The sequence below is a fragment of the Bos indicus genome, chromosome 6 (genome assembly GCF_029378745.1).
Source record: "Bos indicus isolate NIAB-ARS_2022 breed Sahiwal x Tharparkar chromosome 6, NIAB-ARS_B.indTharparkar_mat_pri_1.0, whole genome shotgun sequence".
In the NCBI taxonomy this organism is placed as follows: Eukaryota; Metazoa; Chordata; class Mammalia; order Artiodactyla; family Bovidae; genus Bos; species Bos indicus.
Genome location: NC_091765.1, coordinates 36,630,428 through 36,644,984, shown reverse-complemented (window position 1 = coordinate 36,644,984; position 14,557 = coordinate 36,630,428). Strand labels below are relative to the sequence as shown.

The 14,557-nt window shown below is 38.2% G+C and overlaps 1 protein-coding gene across 9 annotated transcripts in view; it reads right to left on the bottom strand.

Moving 5' to 3' along the window:
* Window positions 1–14,557, bottom strand: part of FAM13A (family with sequence similarity 13 member A) — a 337,331-nt gene that overhangs the window by 118,767 nt on the left and 204,007 nt on the right. For all 9 annotated transcript variants that reach the window (XM_070790892.1, XM_070790889.1, XM_070790891.1 and 6 more), the window contains one exon: window positions 6,982–7,145. In XM_070790892.1, the coding sequence (XP_070646993.1) occupies window positions 6,982–7,145 (164 nt within the window). The remainder of the gene's footprint in view (window positions 1–6,981; window positions 7,146–14,557) is intronic.

The following is a 14,557-nucleotide window of genomic DNA, read 5'->3' as shown; positions in this document are numbered from 1 at the left end:
AAATTTCTTTAGCATTATTTACCTTCCCTTTCACCAACCACTCATACTATAAATAGAGTTTAGTAAAAAAAAAAAAATTCAAATTGAAATTTGCATTCTAGTGAAATGCAAAAACTTGAATAGAGCAACTGTATTGAGTGGCAGACTTGGTGAATAGATAAATTGCTGTTTTTAATCATCAAAATAACTAGAGAAGTATTAGAGACTTTGATTTTAAATTATAGGGAAAAAGGTGATTAAAAATACTAGAAATATGTTTAATAGTTATTCAATGTATATGAGAGAGTTTATCTAAGATGACCCTGGAATATTTATTATGGGAGCTAGTGGTGGTAAAGAATAGATTAGGGAACTATCTTTAGAAATAGAGTTAGATATTTTTATCTAATACAGCCTGGGGCCTTGGGGACATTTCAAACCTACTTTCCTATAAATCTTTGTTATGAAGGCCAAGGAGTCTGAACACTTCAAAAAATAGTAACTCTGTAAGTCAACTGTGTGGTTAGGCTTACCACTATGCTTTTCACAAAGTGGTTTTTAGACTTTCCTTTCCTCATACGGGACTTATCGCAGGAAACCTTGCAGAGTCAGCAGCACATTTATATTTGGTAGTTTTTCAAATTACACTGTACATGATATGCTTATGAATCTTGTAGCTAAGAATCCTAATTTTATTTCAGCCTTACTTGTCAGTTAAAAATTTGCAAACATTTTTTCCAAGTAGCAGAGAGTGAAGCATTCCAGGGAACAGATAAGACGTTCAGGAAGTAACTGGAGTGCCCTTTATGAAGTACAAACACAGGATAATTATGGCTGCTTTCTGGGGCTGGCTGGACTTCAGAAATGAAGAAAGTCATAGCTAACTGCCAGGATTAATAGATAAGCTATCTTGAAGGACAATGGGTACAGCGAATATTATTGAATACTGATTAATTATTAATCATTAGACATCTGAATCTTATGAGATCTACTATTGTAATGTGACTAAAATATGAAGAATCATCTAGCAAACATTACAAGACACAATTTCTGCCACAAGGGTGGAGAGCTGCACACAGAGGTAATGAGCCTCATAAAACAATGAACTTCTCCTACACAAATAAGCAGCACATCACTGATAGAAATGCACCATCAGGGCCAGAGACCCATCCCATGGGAAGACAGCACAGAAAGTTAGTGAGGATGATGAGAGAGTACAGCTGTCTGGAATTCTGTGGCATCTTCAAGCGTGGGCAGTACAGGGTTCCCTTGGGAACGTTTCCCGAAGAACACTTTCCAAGGACCATAGGAAAGAGAACTGACACATAAAATTCTACCATTTTAGAATCAGACCTCAATCTCAGAGACGTTTAAGTCAGTCAAGATAAAGATAGTAGAATTTAAATTCAAATTGAGCACCTATAATAATATTACAAGAATAATGACTATGGCAGGATCGGCTAAGTGTATGACTAGTAGGTACTATCATGAATGCAAAAAAAAAAAAAAAACAAAACAAAAAACAAAACAAAACCTAGTAAGACTCAGTCCCTCTAATTCAGAAAGTCACAATCAGGTTGAAGAGAGAAGTATAAAGACATGAAAGGTGAAGTAAATCAGGGTAGAAGGTAGGTGGGAAATGACTAGAAAACAATCAGAAGACATATATTAATCTCAGCCTGTCAACTAACTATGTGATCTTCAATAATTCACCTCACTCAATAAATACCTGTTAAATGAACAACCTTTTAAGAATCATGGCTTCTTCATCCAAGGTTACTTTTCAGACCTGAAATATTTTTACAGGGTCACCTGACAAAACTGTAACGCAGACCAAAATATTACATGTATGCTATGTAATTTTTTCTAACATTACCGAGGTATAATTGACAAATACAAATTGTATATCTTTAAGGTATATAAGTGTGATCTGGCCCTGATGGTATACATTGTAAGCTGATTACCACAAACAGGCAAATTAACATATCCATCATCTCACGGCTACAGTTTAGTTTTTCTGGTGAGACCAATTAAGATTGACTCTCTTAGCAAATTTCAAGTATACAACACAGTACTGTTAACTATCATCAAGCAGAGCATTAGATGCCCAGAGCTTACTTATCTTCTAACTGAATATTTTAACCCTTTTTCTGAAGGACAGTTTTGTCAGACTGTCCTGGTTGGCAAATTTTTCTTTCACAAGAAAAATATATCATCCTATTTGCTCCTGGCCTACAAGGGTCATGCCAAAAAATCCACTTACAGCCTTCTGGGGTTGCTTTGTATGTGGTGAGTTGTTTTCTGTCATACTCCTTTCAAGAGTCTCTTTTGGCCCTTGACTTCTGACAATTTGTATAACATGTTCCAAAGTAACCTTGTTCTGGGTTCTTTTAGCTTCATCTGGATATCCATATCCTTTTTAAGATTCAGAAATTTTTCAGCCATTATTTTTAAAATAAGATTTCTTCTTTCTTTCTCTTTCTCCTGTTTGGACTTCTAAGTCGTGTATATTCATTTCTTTAATGGTGTTCTCTAGGTCTTGAATGATTTTGTCACTCTTTTGCATTCTTTTTTTTTTGTTCCTACAACTAAAGCTAAATAACCTATTTTCAAGTTGGCTGATTCTTTATTCTTCACAATTAAGTCTGCACTGTTGAAACTCTATCAAATTTTTGGTTCTGTCATTGTAGTCTTCAGCTCTAGGATTTCTGTTTGACTCCTTTCATGGTTTCTATTTCTCTATTATACTCCTTGATCTATTAAGTACTGTTTTTTAAATTTTCTTTAGTTGTCTATCAATGTTCTCTTGCATCTCAATAAGCTTTTAAAACATAATTTTAAAAAATTCTTTTTAGAAAACTTGTCTATTTCCATTTACTTGGTTTGGTTATTGGGGCTTTACTAGTTTCCTTTTGTGATATCATGTTTGTCTGATTCTCCATGATTTGTGTAGCCATGTATTGGTATCTGTGCATTTGAAGGAGCAAACACATCTTCTGGTCTTTATAGATTGGTTTTGGCAGGTAAACACATTCTTCTGTTGGGTTCCTGGGCTGAAAGAATTGCCTCTGGGATTTCAGTGAAGCAGAATTAAAGCCAGGCCATTTCAATTATGGTTTCCTCGGGTATATGCCCAGTAGTGGGATTGCTGGATCATATGGCAGTTTTACTCCTAGTTTTTTAAGGAATCTCCACACTGTTCTCCATAGTGGCTGTATCAATTTGCATTCCGACCAACAGTGTTAGAGGGTTCCCTTTTCTCCACAGCCTCTTCAGCATTGATTGTTCGTGGACTTTTTCATGATGGCCCTTCTGACCAGGGTGCAATGATACCTCATGGTAGTTTTGATTTGTATTTCTCTAAAAATGAGCAACATTCAGCATCTTTTCATGTGTTTCATTTCTTGTTAAAACATATCCACTTCTCCTCACTCCAATATTTTTTTGTATTTGTATTTTTCAAAACAATGTTACCGAGGTGTATTTACATATCATAAAATCTACCTTTTCAAGTACACAGTTTAATGATTTTTAGTAATTTTACCAAGTGGTGTAGCTATCACCCTAAAAGAGTTTCAGAACGTTTTCTCTGCCTTAAATAAGGCTCCTCTAATGGCACCCCACTCCAGTGCTCTTGCCTGGAGAATCCCATGGACGGAGGAGCCTAGTAGGCTACAGTCCATGGGATCGCGAAGAGTCAAACACGACTGAGCGACTTCACTTTCACTTTTCACTTTCATGCACTGGAGAAGGAAATGGCAACCCACTCCATTGTTCTTGCCTGGAGAATCCCAGGGACAGAGAAGTCTGGTGGGCTGCCGTCTATGGAGTCACACAGAGTCGGACATGACTGACGCGACTTAGCAGCAGCAGCAGCAGGCATGTATAACTACTCTCCTATACATTCACAGTCCCCTCCTGGCTTCCAGACAATCACAAATCTACCTCTGTTTCTATAAATTTGCCTTTTCTGGCCATCTCATATAAAGGGAATCGTACAACATACATACAGTTTTTTGACTCTACACTTTGACTTTACAGAACAAAACTAGAAATTTTTTTTGGCCTTTAAGAAACATCACACATTCAAGGAAATGCATAACCTTTCAAATAAAACATTATAATAAATATTGTTAAACATATAAAAGACTAAAAATATTAATCCTCTTAAGTTCTAAAATTAAATTCTGAAAATAATATAGTACAGTGTTAGAAACATGAAAAATGATCATTTATCTATGTCACATGTTGAAATAGATAATATTGCTATCCCTGAAATGTTAAATCATTTTAACATCTTAAACTTTACATATACTGTGTATTTTTCCTTTCTCTTTTTAGGATGGATGTGTGACTTTCTCTTCCAAAAGAATTTTTAAACAGCCTGCTTACTAACATACAAGTTAATACTTAGAGTTTAGTTCTTGTGTAAATGACAAAACAAGTACTGTTCTTGATATTTTTAAAAGGAGCAAAATAAGATTACTACCATGTAGGGAGAAGAACTGGAATGTTCCAGACTTGCTTAAGGGATGCACCTGTCCAACAACATCCTCATTTCTGTGTGTGTCTCTGACCTGCCAAATTTAAGCACTGTACTTACAACATGGAGAATGATGACATTTATTCTTTCAGAGTTGGCATGTCAGAATAGAGGTTATGCCTTTCAGACTACTGTGAATTTTGGTAATGCAAGCATCTGGATTACAAAAAAAAAAAAAAGAATTTTTGACAATATTTTAGGAATTGCTGCTGTCAGTTTTAGAAGATATAAATGGACTAGCTAAATGTCTTTACTGAATGAAGTGAACCTATCACTAAGCACCTCTGTCTTTGGCTGGGAAGTCAGTATAAAACAGCTCCACTGAGCTCTAACAAAATCAAAAGATAGTTTATTCCTAAGCTTTTCTCATGCCATTCTGAGAGAAAGATTCTATGAACACTAGAAAAGTCATTGTTTTTTTGTAGGATTTGAACTGTTGTGTTCGAGAAGACTCTTGCGAGTCCCCTGGACTGCAAGAAGATCCAACCAGTCCATCCTAAAGGAAATCAGTCGTGAATATTCACTGGAAGGACTGATGCTGAAGATCCAATACTTTGGCCACTTGGTGCGAAGAACTGACTCATCTGAAAAGACCCGGATGCTGGGAAAGATTGAAGGCAGGAGGAGAGGGGTCAACAGAGGATGAGATGGTTGGATGGCATCACCAACTCAACAGATACGAGTTTGAGTAAACTCCGGGAACTGGTGATGGATAGGGAGGCCTGGCATGCTGCAGTCCATGGGGTTGCAAAGAGTCAGACACAACTGAGCATCTGAACTGAACATCCTCAAAGCCAGTTTTAGACTATTACAGAAATACAGAAAAATGTTATTCATATACATAAATAATTTTTCAAGATAGAAGTCAGTCAATTGCAATAAATGATAGTGAACTCCTCTCTGAACTCTCAAAACATCACATTTTAAAGTGTGTTACTTCCTTATGCTTTTATTTTTACTGCCACTATCTGAAGAGTAGAAAAATAATGAACTCTTGCTGATAAAAATTCATACTTCTGTTATATCTCAAGAAGCAAATGTTTAAGATTTGAAACTAAGAAGAAAAATGATCAAAGTCAGCCAACCTGGGAAAAACTACTGAACAAGGTCTAAACTCTAAAAATTTCAAGTTATCAAGAACACACTGTTAGCCAAAAACCAACTCTTAAAGCTCTAGAAATCAAACTTATTGTTGAAAAATCACAGGACACTTCCTCATTCTGGAGGAAGTGGCATTTCAGTGCCAAAGGTTCTTTCTTAGTGTTATCTTTGTTGTTAAAATTGATACTGTAATTTTGTTGAAAATCAAACTGTTATGTATAAATATGTTGCAATGATTTTAGTAAGTGCAAACAGAATGACTTTATTCACTGCTTTGTAAAGTCAATCAAGCTTATCAGATAGGACTGACAAAAATAGATTTTGCTGAATTGCCTTTTTTTTTTTTCTTTAGTAGGAGCAACTAAAAAATAAATCAATACTATGAAAAGCCCTGATGAAATGCTTCTTGACAAATCTTTGGAAAAAAGTTGGAAAATCAAAATGAATACTGTACTTAGAGAATAAGGGCATGCAATATATTTAATACACAATGCCACACCTTGTGGTTAAGACCGAATCAACCAATAAATTGTTAAGGAGAAAAATGGAAACTTCCCTAAGAAAATATTTAGAGAAAGCTGTGTATGTGTACAAAACACACACACACACTATTTCTTCCTGGTTCAAATTTATGAACTAAATAAAAACTTGTTCTAGAAAGCAACTGCAAATGAAAACAGTTCCATAAGTTCATTTTTGAAATAAAAAGTGGCACACTATCTATTCTGTTACTACAAAGACATAGAAAGGATTTAAATTTTATTTTTAATGAAATTTATTGTAATGATTTTTTTAAATTATAGAAATAGGTTGTAAGTTACAAAAAAAAGATGAAAAACTTTTAAAAGGAAAAATTCTATATGTTAGGAGTAAAAAAGATTCAGACCCCATTTTACCTATTTTAAGAAAATTATATGCCTTTTTCCTCAAGTATATCAATGAAGTTTGCTTTTAGGTTTAACATGCAATCTAATGCTTAAAAGGCAATATTAACAATGTGTTAGTGAGAGTTGGTTCTAGTAACAACTGTAAAATCCCCACTGCAGATAATATTGGCCACTGAACATATTATGAAAGGCATCCAAAAAAGAACTCTTCCAACATTTAATGTGAGGCTAGCATAGACTGACTGACTAAATAATCTGTTTTAATCCAGAAAACAAAATATAACAAACCAGGAATGCTTCTGTGATAAGATCAGAACATTTTCAAAAGTTATGGTAAATTTTAAACAGTTTCACTGATCTGTATCCTGATGACCCTGGTGGTAGATATGTGTAAACACACCTACAGATGAGGGCCTTGTACCTTAGCACAGATGGCGATACACGACATGTAAACAAAAGAAACATGCTAACCTGGACAGCAACTTGGTAGCATTAGCATCCTCTGCTGAACTCGTGTCATCCCAGCAGGATTTTCTCCGACTTAGCTGCAGGCTGACCTGAGGAACGCCCTCAGACAGCTCTGGGTGTGGTACCCTGTGGGTCCAAATAGATCCCTCACTACTGGATTTGCGGATCTAAAACACAAAATTAGAAAAAGAGAGAGAAAGGAGTTTTAAAAAACCTTCCAGTTAAGACACTGAAGACAGTTTATTTGAATTCATTAATAATCTATTAATCATACTCCAGAAAAATATCAACTGAGATATAGAAATAAAAATGTGTATAAAAATTCTTTTATAGCAAAGGGTACAGTAAAGGGGTGATACCAATATTTCTGAGGGGAACTTTCAAACCATATATGATCCACACACCTCTCCTGGACTCTCAAACCAATTTTCCCCAGGCCTAATGCCTCCTTAGAAATAACTATTCTATGTAATGAGAGATTATGAGAGTATATAAGACAGCAACCTAGAAGAATAGAATAAATAGCTAGAAAGAAGCAGAAGAAAATGAGTATGAGAACCAGTGAAATAAAGAATTCCAGTGTGGGATAGTTATGCAGAAATATTCACTACCAAGAAGCAAAATACACACCAGATTGCAAGTTTCCATTGTAATCTTTTGTAGGGCAAAGCATGGTGTAATACATTTTGAATTAAGGAAATAAATGCAAAAAATAACATATTTTTACTTTTCTTCTATCTCTGGAATCACGGACAACACAAATGCCAAATGAATACTCAGAGTACAGACCGTTTATACCTGAGGTCTCTCCAACCCCAGAAATACTCTCACATTGTCTTATTTTAAGTCAGAAAATATGAGAATATGATCAATATTCTTTTCCTAAAAATGTGTAAAAATCATGTCAGAATCGCAGGAAATTTTCAAAAACTTGGATCAATTGTATTTGTTACTCTGGAAGCTTTTTCTCACCTTGAGGACTGTCTCTTCCTTGTCCTTTCACCTAGAATGTCATCTGCTGATCACTGACCAATCACCAACCAAATCAAATCTTAACTTCCTATGAAGTTGAGATAAGAATACACTGACCACAGAGCTTCACTAACTACTACTGTCAGGTCTAAATAACCTTTCCCAATTCTGAATTTCTGTTAACTCATCACCACACACTCTATACTTCATTGCATGTCATCTAATAGCATAATCTTAGTCATCTCGAGTTTCTAGGTCACGTGGTCTTAACCAGATTTCCCCTTCTTCTTTATATTATTTGTAACATTTTTATTGGGCTTCCTTGATGGCTCAATGGTAAAGACTCCTCCTGCCAATGCAGGAGACACAAGTTTGGTCCCTGAGTTGGGAAGATGCCATGGAGAAGGAAATGGCAACCCACTCTAGTATTCTTGCCTGGGAAATCCCATGGAAAAAGGAGCCTGGCAGGCAGTTCATGGGGTCACAAAAGAGTGGGACATGACTTAGTGACTAAAAACAACATTTTTAGCAAAAACTCTAGCAAAGTTTTAAACCCATTAATAAACACTTACTGTCAGACACTCAACTACAAGATATTCCCAAGACACTGAGTGAACAAGAGGATAGGATAACAGACAATTAAAAAGAGTAACAAGAGAGTACCACTGACATATATATACACCACTAGTCCATTCTGAAGGTAATCAGCCCTGGGATTTCTTTGGAAGGAATGATGCTAAAGCTGAAACTCCAGTACTTTGGCCACCTCACGCGAAGAGTTGATTCATTGGAAAAGACTCTGATGCCGGGAGGGATTGGGGGCAGGAGGAGAAGGGGACGACAGAGGATGAGATGGCTGGATGGCATTGCTGACTTGATGGACGTGAGTCTCAGTGAACTCCGGGAGTTGGTGATGGACAGGGAGGCCTCGCGTGCTGCGATTCATGGGGTCGTAAAGAGTCGGACACGACTGAGCAACTGATCTGATCTGACTACTACTACTACTACTGCTGCTGCTGCTGCTGCTACTACTAAGTCGCTTCAGTCGTGTCCAACTCCGTTCGACCCCATGGACTGCAGCCTACCAGGCTTCTCCATCCATGGGATTCTCCAGGCAAGAACACTAGAGTGGGTTGCCATTTCCTTCTCCAATGCATGAAAGTGAAAAGTGAAAGTGAAGTTGCTCAATCGTGTCTGACTCTTAGCGACCCCATGGACTGCAGCCTACCAGGCTCCTCCATCCATGGGATTTTCCGGGCAACAGTACTGGAGTGGGGTGCCATTGCCTTCTCCGATATATACACTACCATGTGCAAAATAGATACCTAGTGGGAACCTGCTGTATAGCACAGGGAGTTCAGCTCAGAGATTTGATGACCTAGAGCGGTGAGATAGGGGTGGGAGGGAGGGAGGGAGGGAATATATGTGTCCATATAGCTGATTCATGTTGTTGTACAACAGAAACTAGCACAACATTGCAAAACAATTATACTCCAATAAAAAATTAAATATTAGGCTTAATGTTTAAAAAATTACACGGGGAAAATTATGAACATAAATATTTAGTACATTCATACTACTATGAGGATTACATGAAACTAATTTAGCAAAGAGTTACATTTAACACAAAATAAACACTAAGTAAAAGCTAGGCTTTACTAGTATAGTTGTTATGTAAAATCTGCCCAAATCTGATGATTATCAATCAACTCTTCAGTTGCATTTCTCTACAGAATATACATAAGTTCATGAAAATCAAAGAAAAATTCTAAGAAGTTATGAACTAACTATAGCTCATAGCTGTATTAGCCAACAATATGTACTTCCAAGAGAAATACTCAGGTAAACAGCAAAAGAATATGAAAAATGTAAATACATGTGATTATATTTTTCATACAGGGGCTCATTTTTCATGTGACTTTTCATAAGAATAAACATGAAATATCAATGAAAAAACACTGAAAAAGTAGTATATTTTCTCTCAATATTGAAATGAATGTAGGTTTGGTGAAAATTTGGGTTCTAAATTTGATTCAACAATTTATGCAAAAAAAATATTCTAAGGTACAAAAAGGTAACATGCAGCTTATTCAATTTTGCCAGTTCACATTAAAATAGCCTCCATAATGAACAGCATGAAAAGGCAAAAAGATAGGACACTGAAAGATGAACTCCCCAGATCGGGAGGTGCCCAATATGCTACTGGAGATCAGTGGAGAAATAACTCCAGAAAGAATGAAGGGATGGTGCCAAAGCAAAAACAATACCCAGTTGTGGATGTGACTGGTGACAGAAGTAGGGTTCGATGCTTTAAAGAGCAATACTGCATAGGAACCTGGAATGTCAGGTCCATGAATCAAGGCAAATTGGAAGTGGTCAAACAGGAGATGGCAAGAGTGAACATTGATATTCTAGGAATCAGTGAACTAAAATGGACTGGAATGGGTGAATTTAACTCAGATGACCATTATATCTACTACTGTGGGCAGGAATCCCTTAGAAGAAATGGAATAGCCATCATGGTCAACAAAAGAGTCCAAAATGCAGTACTTGGATGCAGTCTCAAAAATGACAGAATGATCTCTGTTTCCAAAGCAAACCTTTCAATATCACGGTAATCCAAGTCTACGCCCTGACCATAAAAGCCGAAGAAGCTGAAGTTGAACAGTTCTATGAAGACCTACAGACCTTCTAGAACTAACACCCAAAAAAGATGTCCTTTTCATTACAGGGGACTGGAATGCAAAGTAGGAAGTCAAGAAACACCTGGAGTAACAGGCAAATTTGGCCTGGGAGTACAGAATGAAGCAGGGCAAAGGCTAACAGAGTTCTGCCAAGAGAACACACTGGTCATAGCAAACATCCTCTTCCAACAACACAAGAGAAGACTCTACACATGTACATCACCAGATGGTCAACACTGAAATCAGACTGATTATATTCTTTGCAGCCAAAGATGGAGAAGCTCTATACAGTCAGCAAAAACCAGACCAGGAGCTGACTGTGGCTTGGATCATGAACTCCTTATTGCCAAATTCAGACTGAAATTGAAGAAAGTGGAGAAAACCACTAGACCATTCAGGTATGACCTAAGTCAAATCCCTAATGACTATACAGTGGAAATGAGAAATAGAATTAAGGGACTAGATCTGATAGACAGAGTGCCTGATGAACTATGGATGGAGGTTTCTGACATTGTACAAGAGATAGGAATCAAGAACATCCCCAAGAAAAAGAAATGCAAAAAAGCAAAATGGCTGTCTGAGGAGGCTTTGCAAATAGCTGTGAAAAGAAGGGAAGCAACAAGCAAATGAGAAAAGGAAAGATATACCCATTTGAATGCAGAGTTCCAAAGAATAGCAAGGAGAGATAAGAAAGCCTTGCTCAGCGATCAATGCAAAGAAATAGAAGAAAACAATAGAATGGGAAAGACGAGAGACCTCTTCAAGAAAATTAGAGATACCAAGGGAACATTTCATGCAAAGATGGGCTCAGTAAAGGAAAGAAATGGTAGGGACCTAACAGAAGCAGAAGATATTAAGAAGAGGTGGCAAGAATACACAGAAGAACTGTACAAAAAAGATTTTCACAACCCAGATAATCACGATGGTGTGATCACTCACCTAGAGCCAGACATCCTAGAATGTGAAGCCAAGTGGGCCTTAGGAAGCATCACTACGAACAAAGCTAGTGGAGGTGATGGAATTCCAGTTGAGCTATTTCAAATCCTGAAAGATGACGCTGTGAAAGTGCTGCACTCAATATGCCAGCACATTTGGAAAACTCAGCAGCGGCCACAGGACTGGAAAAGGTCAGTTTTCATTCCAATCTCAAAGAAAGGCAATGTCAAAGAATGCTCAAACTACCGCACAATTGCACTCATCTCACACGCTAGTAAAATAATGCTTAAAATTCTCCAAGGCAGGCTTCAGCAATACGTGAACCATGAACTTCCAGATGTTCAAGGTGGTTTTAGAAAAGGCAGAGGAACAAGAGATCAAATTGCCAACATCTGCTGGATCATCAAAAAAGCAAGAGAGTTCCAGAAAAACATCTATTTCTGCTTTATTGACTATGTCAAAGCCTTTGACTGTGTGGATCACAATATACTGTGGAAAATTCTGAAAGAGATGGGAATACCAGATTACCTGACCTGCCTCTTGAGAAACCTGTATGCATGTCAGGAAGGAAAAGTTAGAACTGGACATGGAACAACAGACTGGTTCCAAATAGGAAAAGGCGTACATCAAGGCTGTATATGGAGAAGGCAATGGCAACCCACTCCAGTACTCTTGCCTGGAAAATCCCATGGACGGAGAAGCCTGGTAGGCTGCAGTCCATGGGGTTGCTAGGAGTTGGACACGACTGAGCGACTTCACGTTCACTTTTCACTTTCATGCGCTGGAGAAGGAAATGGCAACCCATTCCAGTGTTCTTGTCTGAAGAATCCCAGGGACTGGGAAGCCTGGTGTGCTGCCATCTATGGAGTCGCACAGAGTCGGACATGACTGAGTGAATTAGCAGCAGCAGCAAGGCTCTTTATTGTCACCCTGCTTATTCAACTTAAATGCAGAGTACATCATGAGAGACACCGGGCTGGAGGAAGGAAAAGCTGGAATCAAGATTGTCGGGAGAAATATCAGTCACCTCAGATATGCAGATGACACCATCCTTATGGCAGAAAGTGAAGAAGAAGTAAAGAGCCTTGATGAAAGTGAAGGAGGAGAGTGAAAAGTTGGCTTAAAGCTCAACATTCAGAAAATGAAGATCATGGCATCTGGTCCCATCACTTCATGGCAAATAGATGGGGAAACAGTAGAAACAGTGGCAGACTTTATTTTTTGGGGCTCCAAAATCACTGCAGATGGTGATTGCAGCCATGAAATTATAAGATGCTTACTCCTTGGAAGGAAAGTTATGACCAACCTAGACAGCATATTAAAAAGCAGAGACGTTAGTCTGTCAACAAAGGTCCATCTAGTCAAGGCTATGGTTTTTCCAGTGGTCATGTATGGATGTGAGAGTTGGATTGTGAAGAAAACTGAGCGCCGAAGAATTGATGCTTTTGAACTGTGGTGTTGGAGAAGACTCTTGAGAGTCCCTTGAACTGCAAGGAGATCCAACCAGTCCATGCTAAAGGAGATCAGTCCTGGGTGTTCATTGGAAGGACTTATGTTGAAGCTGAAACTTCAATACTTTACCCACGTGATGCAAAGAGCTGACTCTTTTGAAAAGACCCTGATGCTGGGAAAGGTTGAGGGCAAGAGGAGAAGGGGACGACAGAGGATGAGATGGTTGGATGGCATCACCAACTCGATGGACATGGGTTTGAGTGGACTCCGGGGGTTGGTGATGGACAGGGAGGCCTGGCGTGCTGCGGTTCATGGGGTAGCAAAGAGTCAGATATAACTGAGCGACTGAACTGAACAGAACTGAAGGCCATACTAGGATTCAGATACCAGCAACTACATGACAGGGGCAAGGGTGTGTGACATTGCAAACTAGTGAGTAGAAGCCAGAGATGTGACTAAACATTCTACAGTGCACAGGACAGCCTGCCATGAAAAAGTTATCTGCTCCAAACCATCAGTACAGCTGACTTTGAGGAACCCTGCTTCAGAGCGAACAGGAAGAAGAAAATCTATATGGAGGCCATTTCTCTATGCTTTTCTTCTGGTTGTGTCCTCCCTTTTTGTCATTGGCATGTTAACATATAACGGGCCAAGATCAGCTCTGAACTTAGCAAGAATGGGTCAGGAGGTCACACAGCCCTGCCTTATCTACCCAAGAATTGCTAGTGACTCAGTGAGGTTCTGGACTTCCCTTGTGGCTCAGCTGGTAAAGAATCTGCCTGCAATGTGGGAGACCTGGCTTTGATCCCTGAGCTGGGAAGATGCCCTGGAGAAGGGAAAGGCTATCTACTCCAGTATTCTGGCCTGGAGAATTCCATGGACTGTATTGTCCATGGGGTTGCAAAGAGTCAGACATGACTGAGTGATCATCACTTTCACTTTCCATGAGATTCAGGCAAGCCCTGTGGGGCACAGATTTACTGCAATAAAAATAAATATCTTATTGTAATAAACAGAGTGAATGCCTTTGAAGAGACCCACCTGCAGTTTCAGAGCACGTGACTACAGCAGAAAAATGGCCAAGGGTTTGGGATACTGACTAGGGTAGACAGCTTTCTTTTTCCATTGAAGATATCCACGAATTCACACTACTTTTGCTCCTTTATTTTAGTGATCTTTGTGATAACTTTTGTACTTGAAGGTGAAAACTATTAAAGCCCTCCAAACATCTATGAAAAACATTTTGCTAAGCATTCTGCCTTTGGCTGTTTGAGATAAGGATCTAGGCATATGTCGCGTGATTTATGTGTACAACTCAAACACTAACAATTCTAGGAATCTTTAGGAAGGCGCATTCTGTGCATGTACTTGCAGGTATGAAAGAATCTAATTAAGAAGTAATTTGAAATATGTTAGTATTTGAGATGCCAGGGAAATAGAAACAGAAGAAAAACCTTTGAAAATGTAAAATTAAGAAATATTCTTAGATGCTATTGCTGTTAGTGTTATAAATATTTAGTGACACTCTGCTAGCA